At 40.9% G+C, this 25,411-nt stretch overlaps 1 protein-coding gene across 1 annotated transcript in view; it reads left to right on the top strand.

Annotated features, from left to right (window-relative positions):
- Nucleotides 1-25,411, top strand: part of PLBD1 (phospholipase B domain containing 1) — a 40,679-nt gene that overhangs the window by 5,862 nt on the left and 9,406 nt on the right. The window contains exons 2-6 of the mRNA XM_064452969.1: nucleotides 2,621-2,840; nucleotides 10,571-10,654; nucleotides 12,598-12,736; nucleotides 19,364-19,528; nucleotides 21,057-21,201. Coding sequence (XP_064309039.1) covers nucleotides 2,621-2,840; nucleotides 10,571-10,654; nucleotides 12,598-12,736; nucleotides 19,364-19,528; nucleotides 21,057-21,201 — 753 coding nt within the window. The remainder of the gene's footprint in view (nucleotides 1-2,620; nucleotides 2,841-10,570; nucleotides 10,655-12,597; nucleotides 12,737-19,363; nucleotides 19,529-21,056; nucleotides 21,202-25,411) is intronic.

Raw genomic sequence — 25,411 nt, 5'->3', positions numbered from 1 at the left:
TGTAAAAACTTCTATTCATAGAAATGGGGGGGGGGGGGAATGCAGTTCCTTCCCTATTAAAATTCTGTTCTTGCTAACCCTTTTCCTGTTCACATGAGAAGTGTCTCTAGTACATCACGAAGACTGACATAATGCTTAGTGGTACAAAGTCTAGCTGAAGGCCAGTAACTAGTGGTGTATGCCAGTGGTCGATACGGTTCAGCATCTTCCTTAATGATCTGCATGATGGGGCAGAGTGTACCCTCAGCAAGTTTGCTGATGATACATAATGGGGAGGAGTGGCTCATACATCAGAGGGTCGTGCTATGGTTCAGAGAGACCTCAACAGGCTGGAGAAATGGGCTGACAGGAGCCTCATGCAGTTCAGCAAAGGGAAATGCCAAGTACTGCACGTGGGGAGGAATAACCCCGTGTACCAATATATGCTGGGGGCTGACCATTTTGAAAGCAGCTTTGCAGAAAAGGTCTTGGGGTTCCTGGTGGATGCCAAACTGAGCATGAGCTAGCAGCGTGTCTTTGTGACGAAGGATAACTGTCTCCTGAGCTGCATCAGGAGGAGTGTTGCCAGCAAGTTGAGGGAGGTGATCCTTCCCCCCTGCTCAGCATTGGTAAGGACGTGCCTGTAGTGGTGGGTCAGTGCTGGCTCCCCAGTAGAAGAGAGATATGGAGCTACTGGAAAGAGTGTGGCAAAGGGCTACAAAGATGACTAAGGGACTGGAGCATCTCATGTGAGGAACGGCTGAGAGAGCTGGGACTGCTCCACCTGGAGAAGAGAAGGTGCAAGGGGGATCTCATCAATGTGTAAAAATACTTGAAGGGAAGGTGTAAAGAAGATGGAGCCAGGTCCTTTTCAATGGTGCCCAGTGACAGGACCAGAGGCAGTGTGCACAAACTGAAACACAGGAGATGTTTTTACTATGAGGGTGAGCAAACATCGATACAGGTTGCCCAGAGAGGTTGTAAAAATCTCCATCCTTGGAGATACTTCAAAGCTGTCAGGATGTAATCCTGGGCAACCTGCTCTAGGTGACACTGCTTGAGCCAGGGGTGTTGGTCAAGATGACCTCCAGAGGTCCCCTCCAACCTCAGCCATTCTGTAATTCTCTGTAAGAAACAATTTTAGCTGTTCTTGCGGGAACACTAGGAGAGAACAGCTTTCTAGCTGTTGAATGACACAGAATATTCAATAGTTTGGTCAAACAGATGAAAACTGGCTCAAAGTAACCGAGTAACTGCTATGTCAAAAAGTGATTAGTCGGAGAAAGAGTTTGGTTCTTGGAAAATGTTTTTGCATTTTTTAATTCAAATACGTCATGGCTCTTCATACAAATAGCTTCTTTGTTATGTGTTAGAGTACTGCATAAAAGTGGGTGTACTTAATTCAAAATCAAACTAGCTGCTTAATGACTTATGGATTTTTGAAGAGCATTAGGTATTACGCTGACATCGTATTGCCTTTTTTTTGTAGTTCCATTATCATAGCATGCATACCAAGTATTGTGTGTGAGATCATCCAGAATTAGATCTAGCTGTCTATTTTGCAGCTGTTATGGGCATGATGCAAAAAAATGAATTGTTGTGAGGAGTAGTAACCAAATTGTAATTTCTTGCTATAAACTGGCAAGACTAGTTGCCATGCACTGGAGAAGGGTCAGGAGAATAAAAACATTACTCAGTAGTTGTGTTTATGAACCTATCCCTTAAAACTTTTCAAATAATTCTGGGAACTCTGACTTGTGACTTCTTAACTCTTTTCACTTGCAATACCATAGTAGTGATTTGATCAGTCATGAATAGAGAGCTGATGTAATCAGGTCCCATCGTGGGGAAGGTTGAATTAAAGTTGTAGGGATTTTGTTTTGGAAAGTAGTTTACCTTGCACTTTGTTCTTCAGCTTAGCAGGATTAAAACCCACCTAATAAGGAAAGTTTCTTTAAACAGCAGTTCAAGCAGAACTGTGAGTGGTCTAGTGTCCCTACTTCCCGTTCATCTCAAGCTTGGGATCAATTCTGTTCTGGATGGATGGTAGGGATTGTGTGTTTTATGAAGGATTGCATACCTGTGGTGCTTTTGTCTTTAAGCCTGTGATCCACTGAGTTCTAGTGCTTGTGTTCAGTAACGCCACCTCCAGGATTAGTTGCCCAGAAAGACAGCTTAGAAAACTTCTTCAGCCTTTTGAATCTTCAGGTAGAAAACCAAGTTAACAGTACCTTATAATAGTTTGCAGTTACTAAGGCATGCTGTCTTCTAAAGTTACTTTCAATAACATTTGTGTAGATTTTTCTTCTGGGCCAGGTAAGGAAATACTTTTCTGAATTTTATGTCAAGACTTAGCTGTGTTGGGGCTCTATACAGAAAGAGTTGTAGATAATTTCCAGGAGACCAACATGAGAATATTTAGCAGTAAGCTTTTGTCTTGGTAAAACTCCACTTAGTTCTCATGCCGCTCCTCAGTATATTATTATTAGTGTTGCTCTCCATAGTAGACCTAAACCTGAAAGAAAGCTATCAAATTAACTTTTTTAAATTGCCAAAATATTGTCTTGACATTCAGTATTAGATAGGAAATACCAACTCATGTCTGTTTTGTTTCCCTTGTCCCCTTTCTTCCACCCCATAGAAATCCAATATGCAACTGTGTACTGGAATAGAGCTGAAAAAACCCTTCAGGTCAGGAATAAACTGGACAGGAGTGGAGATGCCTATGGTTTCTACAACAACACTGTACAGACAACAGGTTGGGGAGTTCTGGAGATCAGAGCAGGCTATGGCCGTCAGACCTTAAGCAATGAAGATATCATGTATGCAGCTGGCTTCTTGGAAGGCTATCTGACAGCACCGTAAGTACCTCAGGAAGCAACCTGGCTTATGACACTTACAGTCGATTTCTGTATACTTGTGAGTTTTCTGTTTGTTTGTTTGTTTTTTCCCCTTAATTTCCATCCATTTAAACTAACCATACATTTTGCAGCTGTGTGCTGTTTTTTTTAATTATTACCAGGTACGAAGTATAGCATCTTCATTATGGGATCAAGATGTGCCTTCTCCTTCTCGTCCTGCAGGCTCTCCTAACACCTTGGCAAGATAGATGAGTACTGTATGAAGTAATATAACCATAGAATAGTGCCTGTGTAAGGAAGTGTGTAAGCCCTGTATTGTAAATAATTACAAATGGGGTAGCAGAAAGAATAGTTATCTCCCCAGCCTGTAGTTAGGTGACTGATCAACAACAGATGAGACAACAGAGAGCAGATGAGGCAGGCAGAGGTGTTGCTAGCAAGGGCTGCAGGGCTTCCCTAAGGACCCTTTTCACCAAACACTCTCAAGAAACTGCTGGGGAGCAGATACTGAAACTTCACAGCATGGGGACTTTAGTCTGTCTTGCAGAAATTTAAAAAAAAAAAAAGGCAGATATACTGATAGGCCTGAAGACTGACTGGTGGGTGTCTAGGAGGGTCAGTGTACTCCCGAAAGCCCTTTGAAGAGAAGCGGGACTGAACCTCTCCTGCAGTGCAGGTCTATCAAAACTGAAAGAATTTTGTATGTTATGAATCCAGAGCAGTTTTTTTCTAAAAAGAAACAACCAACCAAAAAAAAATCTGCAAAAACTCAACCATCCAAAAAAATAAACAACCCCAAAAGCAAACCCTATTCTTTCCTTGACTAAGTTGGAAGACAGAATGGCACGATGACATACTAACTGATAGGATATAGCTGGTGATATAGCTAAGATGATGACACATGACTCGTTGTTGAACAAGCTCCATCTTTTCCTCTATCCACTTAGTGACAGGAAAAGAAAAATTCCCAAATTCTGATGCATGGCTGGGGAATAGTTGGGAGATGCTTGTGATGGATGCAGTGACATGAATTTGGCTTCACCAGCTTTGCTTCCAGGACACTAAAATAAATACCCATAGGCAGCATTGAACAGGCCAGCAGGGGAAGGTTGTCTGCTGAACAATTGTCAGATATGGCTGTCGGACAAGATGATATTAGTTTAATGAGCAAGACATTTTGAGATCAGTTAAGACTTATGGATAGTTCTCTGGTCATATGACAAGTTAATGTGACTCTCTAGTAGACTTTGCTGGAGAGGCAGCTAGGTCTCTGGAGAGTATAAAGGAAGTTCAGTGACGTAATATTTGTCAATAACAAAACACTTCTGAGGGAAAGAGTAAAGGAATCCTAGAGTTCTGAGTGCACTTCAGGCAGGAAAGGAAATGAAGTACACCAGAGATCTGTATGTATGTTGTTGGATTATTTGGGATGAGAGGTTACTGTTGTGTGCTATTCAGTCAGTTTACGTAAACTACGTATGGATCTGGGGAATGCTAACATTACATTTAGAATATTGTTAAAATTGGGTATTGCTCAACAGATTTATTTTTTCACTAAGGTTGTACTTAAGTGTACTCATCTCTTAAGTGGTTAAGCTTAAGCTTTGTCACATTACATAGAGAGCCCAATCCATGCTAAGCCCAATTAGATGGCAAGTAATGTTCTAGTAGCAACAACCTACACACTGTTCCCCTTCTGCCTCCACAGTAGATTTCTGAGTCTTCCTGGCTGTCTTTTAAATGAACTTAAGTATATGCCCATTCCTTTAAACATGGTTTGAATGTGAAACGGTGTCTGCAGGGACTTCCTCTGATGTCTTAGTCTATTCTTAGGTTTAGGGCAGGGAGTTTCTCCCCTTTGTTTTTTCTACAGGTGTTTAGTGAGGATTCATAGAAGTGAAGGTACTCACAAGTTACTCTGCTCAAAGCATTTGCCTTCTCTAGGCCAGGTGCTTACTGAGGCTGGTTCCTAGCCCTAGCTGTTGCTACTGTAGGGCTACCTGCTCCAGCACACAGTGGCCCTTTGCAGAGAAGTGGATATAGCAGAAATAGTAATGAACAGAGATCTTAGTCTGTGGAAGTGAAGTTGAGGGTTTGTATCAATGTAGAAAAATAGAGTTTGAGACTTTGGCTTTTAATCAAAGTGGGAAACTCAGCTGTTTCAAAGGAGTTAAGTGAGAGAGTGGGTAAAGATGCGAAACCAGAGTAGCCAAATCCTTTCTTTTCTGAGGAAACTTTTTGAGGAAATCCACTGAGAAATCCCCTGACAGTGCAAAACCTGAAAATGCTTACCATCATTAAAATTACTATCAAATACTATGCATACCATCTGAATTTGGGTTTTGGCCATGTCTTTGCCCCATTGTACATCTGTACCTGCAGTGGAAGCATATTTCTCACTGGGAGTTATGAATATAAGCTTTTTCTGTCAGGTCTTGTAAAGTTATTTCGGATTAAGAGGGCTTCTCTTTGAAGCTAAGAACACCTACTGAAAAATGCTCTAGCGAAGGAGTGGAGATGAATTAGTGATGTACTCCCCTGACCCTTGAAGATGGAGAACCTATTGCTTCAGGCTTTGGCTGTATGACATTGGTGGCTTTTTGCTGAGCAAACTTCAACTGATGAATCCTCTTATAAAGTGTGTTTGCAATTTCCTGAACCACAGGAGTAGTGAGAACTCAGTAAATTTGCAGATCTTAAGATTGTTCTCAGAGCTCCATTCCTCCTTCTTTATCTTGCCTAGAGATTCCCAGAATACTAATTAACACTCAGGCAGATGTTCTTTCTTTGGGACAGTTACACAAGTCTTCAGAAGTAAAACCAGGAAACAGTTTCCCAGTCTCTGACTATTCCCATCGGACTGCCTGGCCCATTCAGTCTGTCTTCAGGGATGCTCTCTAACACCATTGTGACTTCTTTTATGGGAAGGTGTCTCTCAACACTCTTTCTGCTTTTGCAGACATCAGTGCCCACAGTAGCTGCACACAGCTCAACCTTCCTTTTTAAAAACTTGGTAACAAGAAGGAAGTGTAACAATGTGTTTGGCTGGAAGGCTTTATTTGCATCAACAGCCACTTAGCTACTGGAGTGAAGACACTGGTCACTTGCCTGTACAAGCACCACCTTGGGTGGCTCAGGCACAGCCCCCCCAGTGTGAATACACTGGGTATGCCTGGTAATTGAAGTGCCCTCTAGCACATTGCTACCTGTAGCCTGAACAACTCCCAAGGTCTCCAGCTGTTTTACATCTGTTTGCGGCAATGACTCCATGAAGTAGAAATCATCCAAGGTGGCTCTTTGCAGAAACCTTTAAATCCTACCAGGAAGAGCTTTGATGTTATGCATTATTGGGAAGGACACATTGCAAGCCTGATCCTAAATTGAAGTGCAGGTTCCTGCAAAAGCTGTCTGTTGAGCAGGAGCTCCAGCTTGACAGTGCCTGCAATTCGGAGATCTCCAGGAATTCTTGGCTAGCTCTGTTCTTACATTACATTAAGGGCAGGAAGGAGGTTTTCTAGACACAGCTAGGCCTCAAAATGTAAGCAAAAGAGTGACAAAGTATCTCTCCTGAAAGTGTATGCTTTGTCCTTAATAGGAACCTAAGCAAAATATAAGACAACCAGATTTAAAAAACACCAAAACAAAACACCATGCTGGGACTGTCTTATCTCAGATTACTGGGGAAGAATTAATCTCAGCTCTAGCTATATAGGTCTGTAGCAGAAAAAGCAATAACTAAGTTAGTCAGACCTGTTCACCAGTGAGGGTAGAAACACAGGCGTTCTCTAGAGCATGATTCGTCTTTCTAATGTTGGCACCTGATTCAGATAGTAGCTGTCTATTTTGAAAACACATAGCTAGGGGTGGAATAAATGTAATTCTAGTGTCTGTCATGTCTGGAGATCACACATTTGTTTTTATCACCAGTCTCTCACCTCTCTGAGAGCCTCATCCAGGTGAAACTGTTTGCTCTGGATTTCTTTGGTATGAATTCTCTTCTCCCATTACAAACAGAAGTGTTAATGAAGCCTCACTTTACTTGAGGAATGGCAGAGCGCATCCAAATCCATGATGTTAAGCACATACTTTTAATCAGTTCCAACTGGGGCATGCCAGGTGCTTAAGAGCAGTATTTAAATTTGAAGCAATGTTAATTGTACTCTTTTATGATATAACCTCAGCTGACCTGCATCATGTCATCTTCCTCTAATTTGAAGAAGCAGGGCTCTGCTTTGCTGTTTTTAGACTTCGAAATCTTCTCCCAGCTTTGTAATTTCCCTGCATTTGGCCTTAAATACAATTGCAAAGCCTTACCTTACTATAATGATCCAATTTACTTCAGAGGATAATACTCTTACAAAACATGCAAGGCCACACACATAGAAGCTTTGTTAAACAAAAAAAAACCCAAGAAAACAAAAACTAAACCAACAACCAAAAAAAAAAAAAACCAACAGAAAATCCCCACCAAAACCCACAGGGCAACTAGGGGGAACCTTGGGGTTTTAAAAAAATAAAATAAATTTTAGGAATTTTATGTCGTCTGTTAGCATATACAAGAAGGAAGGCCATTAAAGGAGGTGTTTCCAGTCCCTCAATTGTGAACTAACCCAGTCTCTATATCAGTCATCGCAGCTGAAAGATACTACTAGTGTAAAATCTGCCTTGTAGAATTATAGGATTGTAGAATCATTAAAGTTGGAAAAGATCTTTAAGACCATCAAGTCCAATCATCAGCCAAACACCACCATGTCTCCTAAACCATATTCTGAAGAGCCAAGTCTACATGTTTTTTGAATACCTCCAGGGATGGTGACTCTATCTCTCCGGGCACTGCCTGACCACTCTTTCAGTAAAGAAACTAAATCTCCCCTGACTCAGCTTGAGGCCATTTTCTCTTGTCTTCTTGCTAGTTACTTGGGAGAAGAAACCAACCCCTGCCTCACTACAACCTCCTTTCAGGTAGTTGTAGAGAGCAATAAGGTTTCCCCTCAGCCTCCTCTTCTCCAGACCAAACAATCCCAGTTCCTACAGTCCCTCCTTAGGGGACTTGTTTTCCAGACCCTTCACCAGCTTTGTTGCCCTTTCTGGACATACTCCAGCACCTCAATGTCATTCTTGCAGTGCGGGGCCCAAAACTGAACACAGTATTTGAGGTGTGGCCTCACCAGTGCTTAGTACAGGGCTACAGTCGCTGCCCTAGTCCTGCTGGCCACACTATTCCTGATACAAGTTGGCCTTCTTGGCCACCTGGGCCCACTGCCTGCTCATATTCAGCCACCTGTCGACCAAGTCCCCCTGTCCTTTTCTGCTGGGCAGCTTTCCAGCCACTCTTCCCCAAGCCTGTAGCATTGCCTGAGGTTGTTGTGACCCAGTGCAGGACTGGGCACTTGGCCTTGTTGAACCTCATAAAATTGGCCTCAGCCCATCAATCCAGCCTGTCCAGATCCCTCTGCAGAGCCTTCCTACCCTTGAGCAGATTGACACTCCTACCCAATTTGGTGTCAGCTGCAAACTTACTGAGGGTGCACTTGATCCCCTGTCCAGATGATTGATAACAATATTAAACAAGACTGGCCTCAGAACTGAGCCCTGGGGAACCCTGCTTGTGTTGCATAATCTATGAATGCAAAATAGAGAGAGTAGAGCTGATGGTTGAACCTAGAAGCCTGATTGTGTGTCCTGGCCTAGGCAGTCAGTAGAGTAGTATCCTGGCTGGTTTTATCCTCCTCATCTGGTTCTCATGCCTGAAATACCATCTGCCAGATGGACTGACTTGGTGCTATTTGCTCCTTTTCTTAGTGCCATGAGAACTCTGACTTGTAGTATGGAGTATGTTACTCTATAATTTCCTTCCTAAAATTACTTCAGATTTTTGTTTGCCACATTCTCTGTGGACGTAGGGATGGAGAATATTGGTCTGTCTCTTCAACTTCCTTGTCCTCTTCAAAAAATAGGTTATGATTACAGCATGTAGTCTTGTGTTAAATGGGAGACAGGAAACTCTAGGGCTAAAATTGATACGACACCTGCAGTTTCATGAAAGGTGTAATGGTGCAAAGCTGCTGAGTGCTCCCCTCTCTTGCCCCAGCACCTCCCTCCACAGATCTAAACCCCCAACCTGCAACCTGTATCTGCCATGGCACTAATCAGGCCCTTTCATGCATCAATTCATTTACTAACACAGTAGAGAGCTGCCTTCTTGTCGCTTATCTGTCTACATAACAACCTAATTCAAACTGCAAACTGCCAGAAAAATATATTCCCTTTTTTTTTTTGCTGGATTAGTGTTTTGCCTGAATATATGCTGACAATTTAGTAGCCAGAATGGTAGCAGAGCTGAGATAAGGCAGCAGGGTCATGCAGTCAAGTACTTAAACAGCTGGGAATGGGGCAGGGGACAGAAAGAGGGGAGAAGGTCAGTGGATGATTCTCTAATTATCAGCAAACCATTCAATCATCTCTGGCTGTATTCTCAAATTATGCCCTGAGGGAAATTGGGGAGAGCTCCCATCTGTATCTTTCTCAGGGGAAGTTGCCCTCATGAGTTTTAATACAGGGAATTCTGTTCTGCTGGCATGTACCTTCCTTGAGGCTGGTATCTGTTTCTTAGTTCTGTTTTCTTTCTGTCAGCACTTGGTAGGCTTGGTAGGAGCTAATTTTACTGATGACTGATGTAGTTCTATCAACTCCAGACCTCAGCAAAATAGTTTTCTGTTGATTTCCACCTAGAACTAAATATTCTTCTCCCGTCCTCCTTTTTTTTTTTTTAATTTGGTGGCTGAGAAAAATGTTGGTTAAGTTTGACCCAAATTATGAAATGTTGATAGAAGAGAAAATAACAGAATGAGAAAATCCAAAAGTTCTGGTTTGGCTTGAATCATACTGTTATATTTGACATGAAATGGAAGGGTGATTTTAATTTTTGGGCTACTGAGCAGTTTTTGGCAGTTTATTTCATCTTGAAATGTGAAGTGCTTCACTTCAACAAAACAAGCAAAAACTGGCCAATCAACCAACCAGAAAGAAAACCCCTACAACTTTTGTTTCTATTAGTGAATGGGAATGAAATGGCTAACTGAATTTAACAACGACAACAAAAAAATCACAGTAATTTTGGTTTCCATAAAGCTGAATCTGTTTAGAGCTGGCATGAGTGGGAGTTTCTGTGGGAACACGTAGGATCAATTTATACATGCTTTAAAATAGAGAGATTTAGCTTAATCTGTAAGGAAGGAACATGGTTAATGGTAAGTAAAACCTGCTAGATTTCAGGCTGAAATTCTCTCTTACAACTGAATCAGCTAATTATATTCTCCTCACCTCTGAGTTTTCTTGGTTCTAAATAGAATAGCTCTCCAGTAAACTATTTTTGTTGTGATTTAAATTAATGTGCTAAAGCTTCTAAGACGCTTCTGGCCTACAAATATTCCCTGAACCTGAAGCTTTGCCATGAATTAGCTCAATCTCATTCTTGATTCTCTTTCTGTTGTACAGCAGTTTGAGCAGGTATTAGTGAGGTCATTTATTTTAAGTTAAATTTTAACAGTCCGTTTGTGTTATCTTTGCTGTTTGTCATGCATTAAAGATATGAAGTAATTTCTGTGTTCATGAAAAGCTTGCTTTGTGGGCTGTGGTGTTTGTCTATCAATGCTTGTTGACCAATGGGTTGCTAAGGAAAAGGAAGGGAAGGTGCAAAAGAATAACTTCTGCTACTCTTGTTCTTTCAGGCACATGTATGACCATGCTGCAAATATGTATCCGCAGTTAATTAAGAATCCCACCATTCGAAGTGGAGTTCAGAATTTTATGGCGTATGTATTTAGTTATTAGAAAAAAATCATTCAACCCTTGGGGTTGGAGGGTGACTGGATTTTTGAGTGTTTTTAACTCCTTTCCTTATGGGCTAAAGAAAATATATGCTTCCTTTCTTTCTGATTGAATGGCATTAGTATAAGAAAAAATTCTAAACATACATGCAGAAGGGCATATGCCCTTCCCTAATTCTGATTATTTAAAATAAATGTTTAAAACCATTGCTACAAAGGAGTGTGGACAATGCTAATGAATTCTGAATGTCATTCCAGTCAAAATCCTTTTCTAAAAAGCTGGTATTTTGAATGTTACACGAAGAGTGTGGTCTCTTGGTACCTTAATCTTTTTAGCACTGTGTATCCTTTTCTTCCTCTGTTAGGTTAGCATTTTATTTATTCTACCACTGACGTAAATTCTGTTCTAATCACAAAAGTCCTGATTCCCTTTTCTCTTTGGCTGTATAAATCAAAAGTAATTCTGCTCAAATAATGCAGCTACACTGGTGGGAAACTACAAGTGGGAGAAGAACCAGGCCAGGTACTGGGAAACTCAATTGTGATTACCAGTTATTTAAATCTCCTTAGACTTATGTTTTCTTCCATTACAAGTAGTTCTATGAAACTTCAGTAATTTCTGGGGACTGTTTTTCCCATCTTCCCCTTGTATTTTGCTTTCCTCAAGGGGTTATGTACCTGACTAATTCTGTTATTGGTGCATATATGTAAAGCTGATTGGTTTTAGCTTATCCAATAAGAAGAGAAAAAAAAATCTTAGGGCTCCCTTACTGTCATTCTTCAGTGTTGCTGTCCTCCTAGTGAGAAAAATGGGCTAGCTACCATGTCAATGTGTATGATTTTTTTTTTCCAGAATGACTCAGCATAGCAGCTGTATCCCCCAAGATGCATTGTTGGAGGATGGGGGAAATACTAGGTGGCATTGTATAATTTTCCTATTGCCTATATCCTAGACTCCTGCATCTCCGCTTTACTTAATAGCGGTCTTGCAATATGGGTTGCTGTGTTGGCCTGAAAGTCTTTAGCCCTGAATGCTCTGGCCATATCCCTGTTCCCTCTGACATACGTCTTGCATCTTGTTACTTCTAGAAAACTAAATCTGGCTGGTTTTGTTACCCATAGACTGCTGGAAGAGTTTGCTTCCTTGCTAGGTTCGTTCTCTTTTTATTTATTTTTTTGCTGCCGTACATAATGCTGGATGGATAGATACAGCAGGATGGAAGAGGCTGGAATCTGGTCCTGACTTACTCTAACAACTGTGGTTCTTCTGTGGCCCTTTGCACACAGCAAAGGAGGGAACTCTGGGAGATCTTTATAACCTTGGCTGCTCTTGCCCTAGGGTCTGTTCAGTTTGTGTTGTCTCGTGCTCTAAACCTGGGTTATTTGGCTAGTAACCTCTTGATTGGATTTGGCACATGGGATGGTTGTGTTTGGCCTCCCACCTTTTCGTCAGAGGAAGATAGCAATAGTTCTTAGGCAGTGTTTGAGCACCAACAGCAGCATGCCTTCATTGCACTTATACATGGGGGAGAGGCATAGGCTCTTCAAAGGTCAGTCTATTTTATCCTTAAATAGGCATTTAAAAGAGAATGGTGGTTCTGGCCTATCAAATGCTTGCTTCCCTTTACTGACCATAAGGAGTTGCTAGAACTGATGTAGCAGAGTCCTCCACAGAGGTGGAGTCCAACACTTTCTTTGAGACTAAAGTGTGATAGAGGCACACTACTGTAGGGTATGTTGAATGGATCTGAACATTTACACCCAGAGGATATAACACTTATGTCTGCAGGATTTCCAAAGCATGGTTTGCCACAAAACTCTAAGACGGTTGGATCATCTATGTCATAATACATTTGTCCCTTCCCTGCATTATCGATTACACTCTAAAACAAAAACAAGAAAATTCCAACCTGTTTGTTCCTCTGCAGGAAACAAGATCAATGGACAAGACAACAAATCAGAAATAATAAGGATGACCCCTTTTGGAGGCATGCTGGCTATATTATTGCACAGTTGGATGGTCTGTACATGGGCGCCCTTGAGTGGGCTAAACTACACAAACAAACAGTAAGATTACTGCATCTCTTTTTCAGTAGTTGGGGATGGGATGTCAGAGGACAAAGATGGGAGAAGGGAATCTGATATTTTTTTAAAAAAGAGGATAATGAGTGGCAAGTACTCATTCTGCGTGCCATTCTACAAAAAGGCTGTTTAATGTAGGTAGTGTGACTGAGCACTTGGGTCATGTCACCACAGATCCTTTGCACTGGACTTGGAACCGTGGGCACTCAGGTGCTGATTAGACTAGGGGTGGCTTTTGTATCCACATATGAATGTTGGAAGGACAGACACTTCTGAAGTGCTTGCTGTCGTCACTTTACAATTGTTACTGAGCAAATGACCCTCTAGGTATAATGGGTAGCTGCAACAGCATGAATCGACATACAGGGAGTATATTAAAGCTTTCATTCTTATTTCCATGCGTCAGATTTCAAATCTTAAAAGCCTCTCTATTTTGGAGTATGTTTTATGTTGCTAAATGTGTTCTCCTTTTCTGTCTTTTAAGTCTCCCATTACAAAATACATTGTCAGTGCTGTGACAGGCCAAATGGGGCATGTGTTTTTTTCTTAATTCAATTAGAGCTGTGTTCTGGATCATCAGCTTGTGTGCAACAGCAGAGCTCCTTTAACTTCAGTAGAGCTATTACAGTGCTGTGCTTAAGTCTAATAGGTTTCTCAATGTGAGAGGGAGGACTTGAGTAATTGTAGTTGACCCCTTTGGTCTGGGGATTAACCATATCAAGAACTTAGAGAAGTTGAGAGTGCTAAATAATAAACAGTTGGGTTTTAGTAAAATGGACTTATCTTTCTTGCTTAGAACTTGCTCTGGGGCTTTCATGAATGGGGAATCAGCTCAAACTAAAAGAAAAGACTGTTCACAGTAATGGAAAGATCCATCCTGGTGGGCCTGAGTTATAGGGAAGATACTAAGACACTTTGACTTTCTAGGAAAAGAACTCCATTAATTCCTTTTCGTAACACCTGTATCTGAAGAGCCCTGCAAAGCTCATCAATTTTTTTGGCTGCTTCAGAATCCTTTAGATTCAGATGGGGTGAGGGGTATGTGCTAGGTTGTGCTGGAACTTTTTCTTTATAATAGGCATGTCCTACCTGCCACGTGTATTCCATGCTACTTATTTAAATGTGGATTTGATACTAAAATGCAGTGACCTCTGAAGTGACCGAGTCATTCTTAATCCTCTTTTCAGATATCTCATCAACACGTCTATATAAAAATGGTGCATTTAATGAAAGTTCAGATATGTGGTTCAGTCTGAAATATTTGTGTCCTCTATTTTTGAATGCAGTGGATATAAATAGTTCTTTTCCCAAATGTGCCTGGAGCGTATGGTGGGATTTATTTCAACTCTTTCCTGTGCCATTCACAATTCTAGCTTTTGGCATTATCACCTATGTTGGGATCCATGTCTCTTTATGAAAAGCAGAAATTTTCCCCATGTATGTATTTCTCACTTGAGATGGTGCTGCAGGTTCCTCTGTTTGCCAGAGCCAGTAAGTTAACATCAGTCTCTTACCTCCGAGTACAGTTTGGACAGCTGCTTTTGCACCTACCTGTTTGGTTTTCCTTGCTGTCAATGTGATACCTGACAGCTCTGCAAAAGTAAATACAGTTCATTTTGTTGGATATCATGCTACTTTTCAAACAATTCTGGGAGATTAGGCTACAACGGTGCTATTTGTGTACATATTTACTGCTGTTAGGATCCCCTTCAGGAAATGAAGAGTTTGAAGATTGTTGCTCTGAGCTTAACATGGGCAATAAAAACAGGTGCAGATGCAGTGTTTCTGACTAGTGTTCTAGCTTTGACACATCCACTTACCTGAGAATCAACCCAGCTTCTGTAAACTGTTGGCACTTTAAAAAACCAAACAAAACCAAACAACTAACAAACAAAATAACCTCTGAGGAGACCAACAGTATATTCCTTATTCTGTGTGACTAAAGAACACCTGCCCTCCAGAGAGGCTGTTTTCAACTTTGCTCTTGCAGTACATATTTTAAGAATTTTACAAAGGTTCTTTTATTTATTCCATTAGATTGTTACTAAGTAGAATGTTTGGCAAATAAATTAATGTAATAGATTAATTTTTTTCCTTATTTCTAAGTATTATACTTTGGTTCAATTAATCCAATGTTATTTTGATCTTTCTTTGGACAACAACTGCAGTAACAAGTATTTACTATTTCCATTACCTATTTCTCACCTTAAAAGATAATTAAACTTGTTACTGAAAGCCCCGACAAGGAATTCTGCAAGTTTTTAAAAGCAAATCTCATTCCTATTGCATGTTTTCCTTAGTGCTTTGAGAGTCTTTTCTTCCATCTTTCCTTTGGTAGATACTAGTTTTGTTTCATTGAAAAAAGAATCCTTTCTATTGTTTGTATTGTTTTAGGATTATTATCATCAGGAACACGTTTATCTTTTGATCTTTTGTGGTGCAGTAGTTTGCATTCATGGTGGTAATGAACATTAGAAATATTGATAGTATCTCGTGTGGGTTGTATTGTGTGGCTTTTTTTTTTACCAACCCCGCAACCCAAAACCCCCAAACTGAACCAAAACCCAACAAGTGGCAGGCTGTATTTTGTTGCCTCATGTTTTAACTGCTATTGGGAAAAACTATGCGTATTTCTAAATACAACTAATTGCCCTCTGCACATAAAGAGTAATTACAGAGTAATTTCCCCCCAATGTCCTAAGCTTAAAAGAAGGCTAAACACTGCAGAAGAAAGTCTTACTTTTTCTTCTAACTCCCCAAAAAAGATCAGAGACCTGGGGAAGAGAAAGAGAGGAGAAGATGGATTTCAAAGTTCTTACATTCTCTCCTCCCTACAATGAATGCTCATACGTGCACAAAGTGCTCTTCTGAACACTGAGAGGTTGGTTCATTAACAAGGATAGGCCAAAAGATAGAGAAAAGTGACTGTTTACAAAGTCTGTGTATTTCAACACTGAGCAAAGCTGAACAAAATTGTTCCCTTTTCGGGAGAATGGAAACGAGCTGTATCAATAGCTAATTGGCTTTTAATCTTACACTTTTCACATGTCCAGTTTTCTTATCAGCACTGTGCATGCCTTTTCAAACTTGCAAGTAGTTGGAGTTTTACATTTGGTGGATCAGTTGATGTGCACTTATTTGAGGAGGACAAGTGAAAAGACCTGACTTGTCATTGTCGTGTACGATGTGTGGTAGTTTGAAGCTATGCTCAATCCACATGGTGCTTAAATGAGAGTTGGATTATGTGCACACAGGCCACTCTGAAATGTTCCATTTTTCTTTTCTCCCCTAAACTTCAGGTCTACTTCACTTGAATATTGTAGAACCATTGTGTCTGCCACAAATAACCAAACCTTACTACAGAAAGAAAATCTGGTGTTAACTCTGAACTGTTTGATAGTAGTATGGGTACATATGTATTCGTACTACTTTTTCCTCTATGTATGCAGCATATGTTTTGTAGTGTACTGTTCTAACCTATTTTTTTAATTGCATGAAGTCTGGTTTCCTGCAGGGCTATTTTAGGTAGGTGCTTCCATTGAAACCTGCATGAAGGCAATGTATATTGTAAACTTCTGTATCTTGAATTTGATATTTACAGGTACCATTAAGAGTGATGTCAAAATCTGAATACATTTTCTTGTTAAAGTCTGACATTATTCTGTCTGGTTTAGCAACATTTTATATCCAGTAAACAAACCCAACCCTTTTGTCAAGACAATTTCTGAAGGAGGGGCACTCAGCATTAAGCCTTTTCATCTGCCTAATGCTCTACCAACGCTGTGATTAATCTTGGGCTTGTCTACACAGGGAAATTACTCTTGAATAAGGACGTGTCAGAGTTTTAAGTAGTACAATGATTCTAGGACAGCCCTCTGTTTGTACTTCCTTATTTTGTATTGAGAATGCTCACATATGGGGAAGTTACTGGAAAATAATTGTTACAGAATAAAGTCTGTTTTAATGTCCCATATAGACAAGCCTTTAAGGTTGATTCTCTCCTATCTGCTCCCCTTTCTAATTTCATTTCTCCTTACAGCTGATGTAACTCAAACTCAATTTGATTTTTTTTTTTTGCTATTCGTGACAGTACCCTAGAGGAGGAGTCACACATTCTGGCAAAAGGACGTTTTGTCTTATCGTCGCTATACCACCTCTCCGCTTGTCAATTTAGCTCATTCATTCACTCTTTTTCAGGGTGTAAACCATACATGCAAAGAGTTTTCCTGACATTGGTGTGTGAGATGGGAGAAGGTGATTGCAAAAGGTTGTAATAAGCCCTATATTATGCACTTGTTATGATGCACACTTTTTTTATTTTGGTCTAATTCTTGCTGGTGGACACCAATTAACTCCTCACAGAGAAGTCTTATCAATATATCCTGGAAATTGGCTGTAGTAATTACCTAACTGGGGCCCTCAGCCTTGTAGCAGATGCCTGAGGCCAGTCGCGAAATACCCAGATTTGGTCTGCACTGCAGACGCCCAAGTCTTCTGTTTGAATGCATTGTTTTACTGAGACTCCAGAGAAGCTTTGTGCACTGTGCTTGTGTGATGTCACTGAGCACCAGGCAATCTTAAACACAAAACCAGGTTTATCCAAGCAGAGCAGTGAGTTCTTGGAAATAAACTGGAACAAAATTTGCTTGCCTCTCAAAAAGGAAATGAAAATACAGCCCTAGTGGGTACTTAACAACCTAGTTCCTCTTTTACTTCTGTGATATTTTGGTTGGCTTTGGGAGCTGACAGCCTAATCTCACCCAGTGGAGCCCTAGGAATTTACATAACCTTTGCTTCTTTGTTTGAGTGGGTCTTGCCTCGTGCTCTCTGGCCACCTTTCTGTGTGTATAGTTCTGATAGCTTCCTTGCTTGGCACCTTTGTTCTAGCCTGAATGGGCTTCCTAGTAGTTACTGAATTGTTGACTTGAAATGACTGTAAGATAGCACAGAAATGTGAAACTTTTTAAAAATATACAGGCAATTCCAAGTGATGCTGCAGCAATGTCAGTGTAGCTACCTGTTGATGTTGCAGTGAAGGTTTTATGGAGGAGGATATGTACTTGTCAAGTGGGTGGCAAGTGTCAGGGCTGGCTGAGTGTTTTCATATGCAATCCTGTTTGCTCCCCTCCTGGTGGTGCTGTACAGTAATGCCTGTGTATATTGGGCATTGGAAAACAGCTTCTTCTCATTGTGTGGTGGGCTTGCAGACCTTTAAACGCAGCTGGATGAGGAAAAATTGTGCTGAAAGGGTGCCAAGTCTCTCTGTATAGATTCTAGTGAGATAGCAGTTGTTGGGACTTGTTTGTAAATGATTCACACCACTGGGTTGCTTAAAGCTATCCAAATATACATCTCTTGATGTTTTATCAGTTGTGGCCTTTACTGCTCCCTGTTTGAGTCTTTTAGCTCATCATGTTTTTGCTGTAAGCAATGTAACATATATGAAAGTTTGCTTTGGATTTCTTCCTCAAACTATATCTGCTCTTAGGGCCTTCTGCGATGCATGATTTTAGTTGTGAGAATGGTTTATTTCTCTCTCTTGTCTTGGTAAGCATTGTGGGAAGGTTTAATCCTTCCCCTTGGATATATGGACTAGGGTTTACATTATTTTGGTTTTCCTGTTGGTTATCTCCTCTGCCAAAACAGCAGTTGGATGATACAGAATTCAGCCTTCTGAATAAAAAGGAAACTGATTTGGCTCTGTTTATTTTTTCCATGTCCTTGTCTGCCTTTTACTGGGGTTTGTAGAGAGGTCAGCTATATGGTTTAATAACAGTGATTTATACTGCAAGCAATGTGTTTCTCTGCTATATGATTATGTCCCATTCTAAAGTTACTATTCATAGCCCTACAGTGATGTGCATTCTGACTTCTTTTCCTTAAGCCTTGCGTTAACTGAAGGTGTGGTACAAGCAGAAACAGGAAGGATTTAGAAAACGGTCTTTGAAGGTTGAGGTTAGACCACTGTTAAGCTCTTCTGAAGAGGCAAATTAAGAGAAGGTTCTGAAGAGCATGTTGCACAATGAGCTGTGTGTAGTTAAGCCTGGAAAGCTCCAACCGTAAGGGGTTTTCACAAGCATGTAGCATAGCGGCATGCCTTTTGACCAACTTCCTCTCTTCAGCTAATTCCATACTTGATTAGTATTGTTAACATATCTTGCTTCCCTCATTTGTTTACTCCTCCTTAGTCCTGAGGATGTCTTACATCAGTTTTTATAAAAAAAAATCCGCAACTCCCAAGAGTGTTTGTTAATGTAAAGCTCTTCAGATGCATCTAGATCAGCCGAAAAATTGCAATCTTACTATTACCCAGCAGACTGATTGGTATGCTGTTTGCAAAGACACACAAAAGTTTGATAAGTTACTGCTAGTGTCTCTTTTTTTCCTCAGAAATGTTAGCATTGGTAATGCCACTATAAGGGCCAGAACCTTAAAGATACCTAGGTGCCTAATTTGACACTGAGTTTGAGCATCTGGGCCTTGTGAGCCAGTGTTTCACAGACAATATAAGAGCTTCCTTTGAGAAAAGAAAAATTCTAACAGTTGGGACTGTCTTGATGCTTCTCTGTCTGAAAGCGCTTTTTGTGGTCTCTCTTTTCTCCATTTCCTCAGCCACTGAGCATCTTTGATGTCCAATTTCTGAATGCAGTTGGAGACCTGCTGGACCTCATTCCTGCATTATTTGAGTATTCTGCACGGGGTGGACAATGCAACGTGGAGCCAGGAAGCCATGGGAAGTATCAGTGGGATATGGGTCACTGCTCTGCACTCATCAAGGTGATCACCAAGAACTTTATCTCCAGTGACTGTGTTGATTTGCTGTGTCCTGAGTCTGCATTTTTTGAGTCTTTGCTCTTCACGTTGTGTGTGCTTAAAGAGACTCCTGTCAATCAAGGTCCTTTTATGCAGTTGTTGTTTGTGCCTCCGTAGGATTCTGGGTCTGGTTTTGCTCACTTGTGTTCAAGGGCAGGGAAAAAACCAAACCAAAACAAAATCACGGAGATTGACAACGAAAAGCTACTAGAATTACGAGGGAATGGGGAACTACCATGGAGAGGAGACTGGAAGAGGGTAACTTCTTCCACCTAGCCAAGTGAAGTCTGAAAGGGAGTATTGTGAATGTCTTAAAAACACACTGGGCAAATAAGCAGGGAGGAAGGGAAGAGGATTACTTAAACTAAAGGACAGTGCTAGCACAAGCACAAATGGGTGCAAGTGGCTCATGTTTTCTAAGTGTTAACAGTGATACTCTGGAATGGCTTTCCAATGGGAGTAATGACAGAAAAAAATGTTTTTAAGGTAAGTGTCCGATACATCATGGTGGCAATTAAATTTTTCAGTTAAAATTATCAAGGATCTAGTCAGCATATTGAGACTCCGTGTATCCCAGAGCAACAATATTCACCTTAAACTGAGAAGCATTCATTCAAGCATTTGCCTACAGCAAGAGGTTTCTGAGCTAACAACAAACCTTAGAACAAGGGAAAGACTTTGAAAAGATGTACTATCAACTATATTGACCTTTTCAAAATGAATTTACTTGCATTTGCTTCCGTACTTCAAAGTCACCCAGAGGCATTTTCACAGAAACAGCGTGTTCTGAGTTAATGTTGGATATGCTTATCACTCCCTACAACTACCTGAAAGGAGGTTATAATAAGGTGGGTGTCACTCTCTTTTTCCCAAGTAACAAGTGATGGGATGAGAGGAAACGGCCTCAGTTGCGCCAGGGGAGGTTTAGATTGGGTGTTAGGAAAAGTTTCTTCACCGAAAGAGTTATCAAGCCCTGGAACAGGCTGCCCTGGGGAAGTGGTTCAGTCACCGTCCCTGGAGGTATTTAGAAGACCTGTAGGTGTGGTGGTTAGGGACAAGGTTTAGGGGTGGGCTTGGCAGTGCTGAGTTAACAGTTGGACTTGATCGTAAAGGCCTTTTGCAACCTAAACAATTCTATGATTTTATGCTTGCAGAGGGCTGATCTGAATGTGTAAATACAAGTATTCAAGAGGAAACCAGGGGAAAAACACCATACCAAGTGATGCAGGTGTCCCAAAAGACCCTAAGCTGTTTCATTTTAAAAAATAACAGCTGATTATTAGAAAACAGCATACAGGCAAGAATTATTTCCAGAGTTTTCAGAAATTCATTGTTAAGTACACAGTTAAAAGCACAAGAATCTACTCCTCCTTGAACAATGCAATTAATCAAACTGCTTAAAACAAGTTGTTCTCCCAGTTTCTATCAAGTACAAAACATGCAGGGTATAGTAGGGTCTGAAATTACTCATCTTTCTGCTTCTGTTTTCGAGGTTCTACCTGGATATGAGAATATATATTTTGCCCATTCCAGCTGGTTTACATATGCGGCCACACTGAGGATATATAAACATTGGAACTTCAACATAGTTGATCCAGACACTAGCACCGGCCGTGTCTCATTCAGCAGTTACCCAGGTAAAGCCAAGAAGCCCAAAACAATGTAGATATCCAACATGGCATAGACCATCTTACTTTCTTGCAGATGTCTTGTCTATAAAAAGGATGATACCTCAACAAGCACTGGCTTCAATCTACCTTAAAACTTTTAGCCACCGGAAGGACAAAATGTCGTCTTCAGTTTTCTGGCTTGAACGTGGTGTTGTTGTCACCATCTTTTATTGTTGATTAATCACCTTCAGTGTTCTGAATAGTACTAGTTAAATATTCTACCTCTGGCACAAATATGCTGCTTTGAATTCTGCTCGCGTAGTTAGCAGTCATCTCAACTGTTGAACTTCTCACCTTGCCTATAGCATTCGCATGTTTGGTAATAACAGTTTTGAACTCTTCTCTTTACCACTGTGGCATGACTCGTGCTGTAATAGAATTATTAGAGAGTATCAAACACTAGCCATTTGAAATTCTACTGACTTCTTTGGTGTTGGGTTAGCAAGTCTTCAGGTTGTTGTTTTTGTTTTTTTTTCCCCCACATCTCCCTCTTCCAGCTTCTCTATAAGCTAATGCAGAGGGGAGGGTTTTTTTAAAATTCTGATTTCATGTGTTAGTAATATAGTCAGCGAGAATATTTAAAATCTCCCTCAGGAAGATTAGGCAGCATATAATATTCTCATGTTTCCTGGAAGAATGTTAGAAATTGCCATCAGTTAATGTTTCAGTGGTAAAATAGGCCCTCGTGCTAGACTAGCACCAAGAAATGTGAACACAAAAAACCAAATCAAATCTAAGGGTCTAAGAGTAAGCATTGCATAAGTTTTTAAAGGTGGAATTTCAAATTCAAAGGTCCCCAAACACTCAAGAGTCTTCATAAACTTTTAAAAGTGAAGTATGTGCCATAGGGGACTGCCTGATTCTGATGAAATTTTGTTGGTGGTTGATTTAAAAACGTGCTTTATTGAATTACTGTGCTTGCCTTACTACAAAGGCAAGGGTCCTTCATGGCAGGGACTCCTGAAGCTGTGACTGTGAAACTGTTTTGAAAAGCAGTTGCATTCATTTAATGTTGAAAGCAATTTTTTTTCTGTGGGGTTCTCACCCTCCTCAGTGACCCTCAGGAATGCAGCATTTTCTGACAACTGAGTTTTTTGCTTTGAGGAAGGGGTAGGGGTATTCTGGCAAATGCCTAAGTGTACAGTCTTTCAAGGTTTATTTTGGATTCCCTTGGGGGAATTTCACTTGCTTGTTGCAAGGAATTTTGCCAAGCCTGTGTAACCTTACAGAAAGCCAAGGTTTCTGTCTGAGGTCTGAATGTATGGAAGGTTATTCTGGATCTCATGTATCTCTCAGCAGAAATGCTGTTGAGGATAGTACTATCCTTCAGGAGAATGTGGCTCTGTTTAGCAGCTGTTGCATGCTGCATTATGCTGCAGATTCAAACTGGGGATCAGGATCAGCTATGCAGAGCATGTATTATTTTTTTTCTAGTGGGTGTCTGCGGTGATGCCTTTGGGATCCTTTTGTGGATTCTTTTTATGAAGTGAAATACAGGTCTTCTGTTTTGTAAGACTGATAAAACTTGCTGTATGGGAGGATACCTGAAAATTATCTGCTACTGTGCTGAAATGGTCAGGGTCTGTTCACTAGCATACAAAATCCCCGTGCGCTTCTCTGAGACTGTTGAGGGCTGTAGAGATGGCTCATTTAGAAGCTTGCTCGTGCTGGGTAGACTCTGACAGAGTCATGTTAAGGTGCACTTCTACCAGGAAAATCGATTTAGAACTGTTGCAAAACATAGTTGCCATGGCTACAGTGAAGTTTGAGACACCAGTAGTATGCAAAGTGTACTTGCTGGCCGCCTAATTACGGAATACTATCCCAAGCACCAGACAAGCGTGATCCATTGACTACAGCAAATTGTGTTAGCTGTGGGTGTAGTTCACCAACTTGCAGTTTTCCAGGGGATGAGTAAGCTCTAAAGCGCTGGCCTGGTAATGATCTAGGGACATCATGCAGGAAGCAGGGAACTGCCAAATTCCTCTGCTCCATGTTGTGATGAGATGAAGCCTTATATTTTCAGGGCATCTGACCAAGGAATCTGCAGGTCCTGGCTATGGTTCAACTTGAACAACTTTAACTGTTCTCTGCATGCGAGTTCCTACTCTTATTCTCCATCCTGATAGACACTAAGAACCAGTAGGAAAGGCCATGTTAATAAGCTTCCCTGAATAGTAACATGAACCTAATGTACTTAGAAGTATCGACTTTTGAGGAAACAACATTAAAAGACAGGTGTCCTTCCAGGCGTTCTGTGACACCTAATTCAGTAGTTAAAAGATTTATGTCATCTGGTAGATTGGGTATGAAGTAAGACTCTTCTGCTGTCCAAAAGCTGTGTCAGAAAAGCTTCAAGGAGTCATTTGCCTTCTCAGAAGGAATGTGCCAACTCCCCAGTTTCTCCTGGGGTGACAGAGTAAAATTGTCCAGATTGTTTATTTACTGAATTTCAAAAGACAGGCTACTACACTGCAAAAATCAGTATTTGTTGTGACTCAAAGGATCTAAGACTCATCACTAACCATGATGCATGTCAGCGTGTGCATTATGATACAGCTAGAGGGCCTCGCACTTCTTTGCTTGTGCCATGACTGAGCAGGCAGGAGGACAGGTAGGAATTGCAGAGCCCATCCTGGCTTCCCCAGCAGTTTCCCACATTCCTGCCAGCATGCTCAAATGTCTGCTGTTACAGCATGTCCCCTCTTTGCTGCTTTCTCCCTTTCAGAGCAACAGTAGCACTGCAGAGGCACAGTCAAGTGGAGATGAAGGGTGGTAGTAATCTCTACTTTTGCAGAATGGTTTAGCCACTTGCTGCTCATTTCCACACATTTCCTAATCCTCACTTGAACTCTACTTGTAGTCTTAGATTTCTCTTCTGTTGAAAGCATCTGTGCGGATTTGCATATAGGCCAGCTCTGTGAACCTCCAGAATGGAGGAATGTCTCTGAGCTGAATGGTTGGGCACCCCTGACTTCAGTGTCTTGTTCAAGTTCTGGACATAAGTACTTAACGTGGTTGGTGAATCTATGCACAGCAGAGAGAACTTAAATTATACAGACATGTTACAGTTGCTCACAAATGTTGAGTGAAGTGATGCTCATTTTGGGGCGGGTAAGGAATGCGATGACAGAAGCTAGGTGGATGCTGTGTTTTTCAAGACATAACTAGTAAAAGATCAGAGAGAAAGCCCCCCCCCCCCCTTGCACTATGAAGTCACTGCTCTGCTGCCCCACTGAGGCATTCAAAGAAGTGAGCTCATTTAACTGATGAAATCTGTAGTTTTCCTGGGACAGCAGTTTCCAAGATTTCCATCCATTTGCATGGACCTCTTCTTGAACAGTTAGTTTTGAACTTCATTTAAGAAAGGGAACCTACCATTAGGACCCAAGCACTCTGGTTTGGGTAGTGACCTGCTTTCTCTGGGCTGAGCCACAGGCTTGTTAAGTATGTTACTCTGAAGAGAAGAAAAAAAATGATTGAAGGTTGCTGACAAAAATGGGAGATTGGTTTACAGAAAGAATAGGTGAACAGTACAGTGAGACAACAGTTGACATAAAAAGCAGTTTCAGTTACAACGGATTCTCATACATACTTGAAAAGACAAGAATGACATGAGGACATCAAACACCTGCTGATATCTCTAGGCTTCACCCAGGTTTTATTTTTGTGTATGTCTTTGCCCTGGGTAAACCTGTTGTATGTGTTTTAAATTCCCTTTGTTTCAGGGGTGCCTATGCCTTAAGTCAAAATAGTATATGTTGTCTCAGAATAATTAGGCTAGTAATGGTGTATCATGGAGGGCACACTGGTGTCTGCAATAAAACATTGCAGGATAAAACTTGGTAAATACTAAATCCTAAAGCCCAGAAGGAAATGCCCTTGTTTTCAGCTTAGCTGAATTTTGCAATTTATTTGAATTACAGAGTTCAAACTTCAGTTAATTCAGCATCATTCCTTGTGTTGACACTTGCTTTGAGTTCAGTTTTTCTGTTTTACCTCAGGTGTTGATTGAAAAGGAAGAAAAAACTATTTGGTTTCTTTTGAAGTAGGGCACTTGGCACTGGCACCCACATGGGAATTGGCACTCAGTTCAAATCACAATTGTTTAAAAATTTCATTTCCTGTCTTTGTTTGGGCAAGCACTCGACTTTTAACAGTTTATTGCTGGACTATC

Source organism: Phalacrocorax carbo, chromosome 1 (genome assembly GCF_963921805.1).
Source record: "Phalacrocorax carbo chromosome 1, bPhaCar2.1, whole genome shotgun sequence".
Lineage (NCBI taxonomy): Eukaryota > Metazoa > Chordata > Aves > Suliformes > Phalacrocoracidae > Phalacrocorax > Phalacrocorax carbo.
Note: the sequence above shows the minus strand (reverse complement) of the source record. Positions and strands in the feature narration are given on the sequence as shown.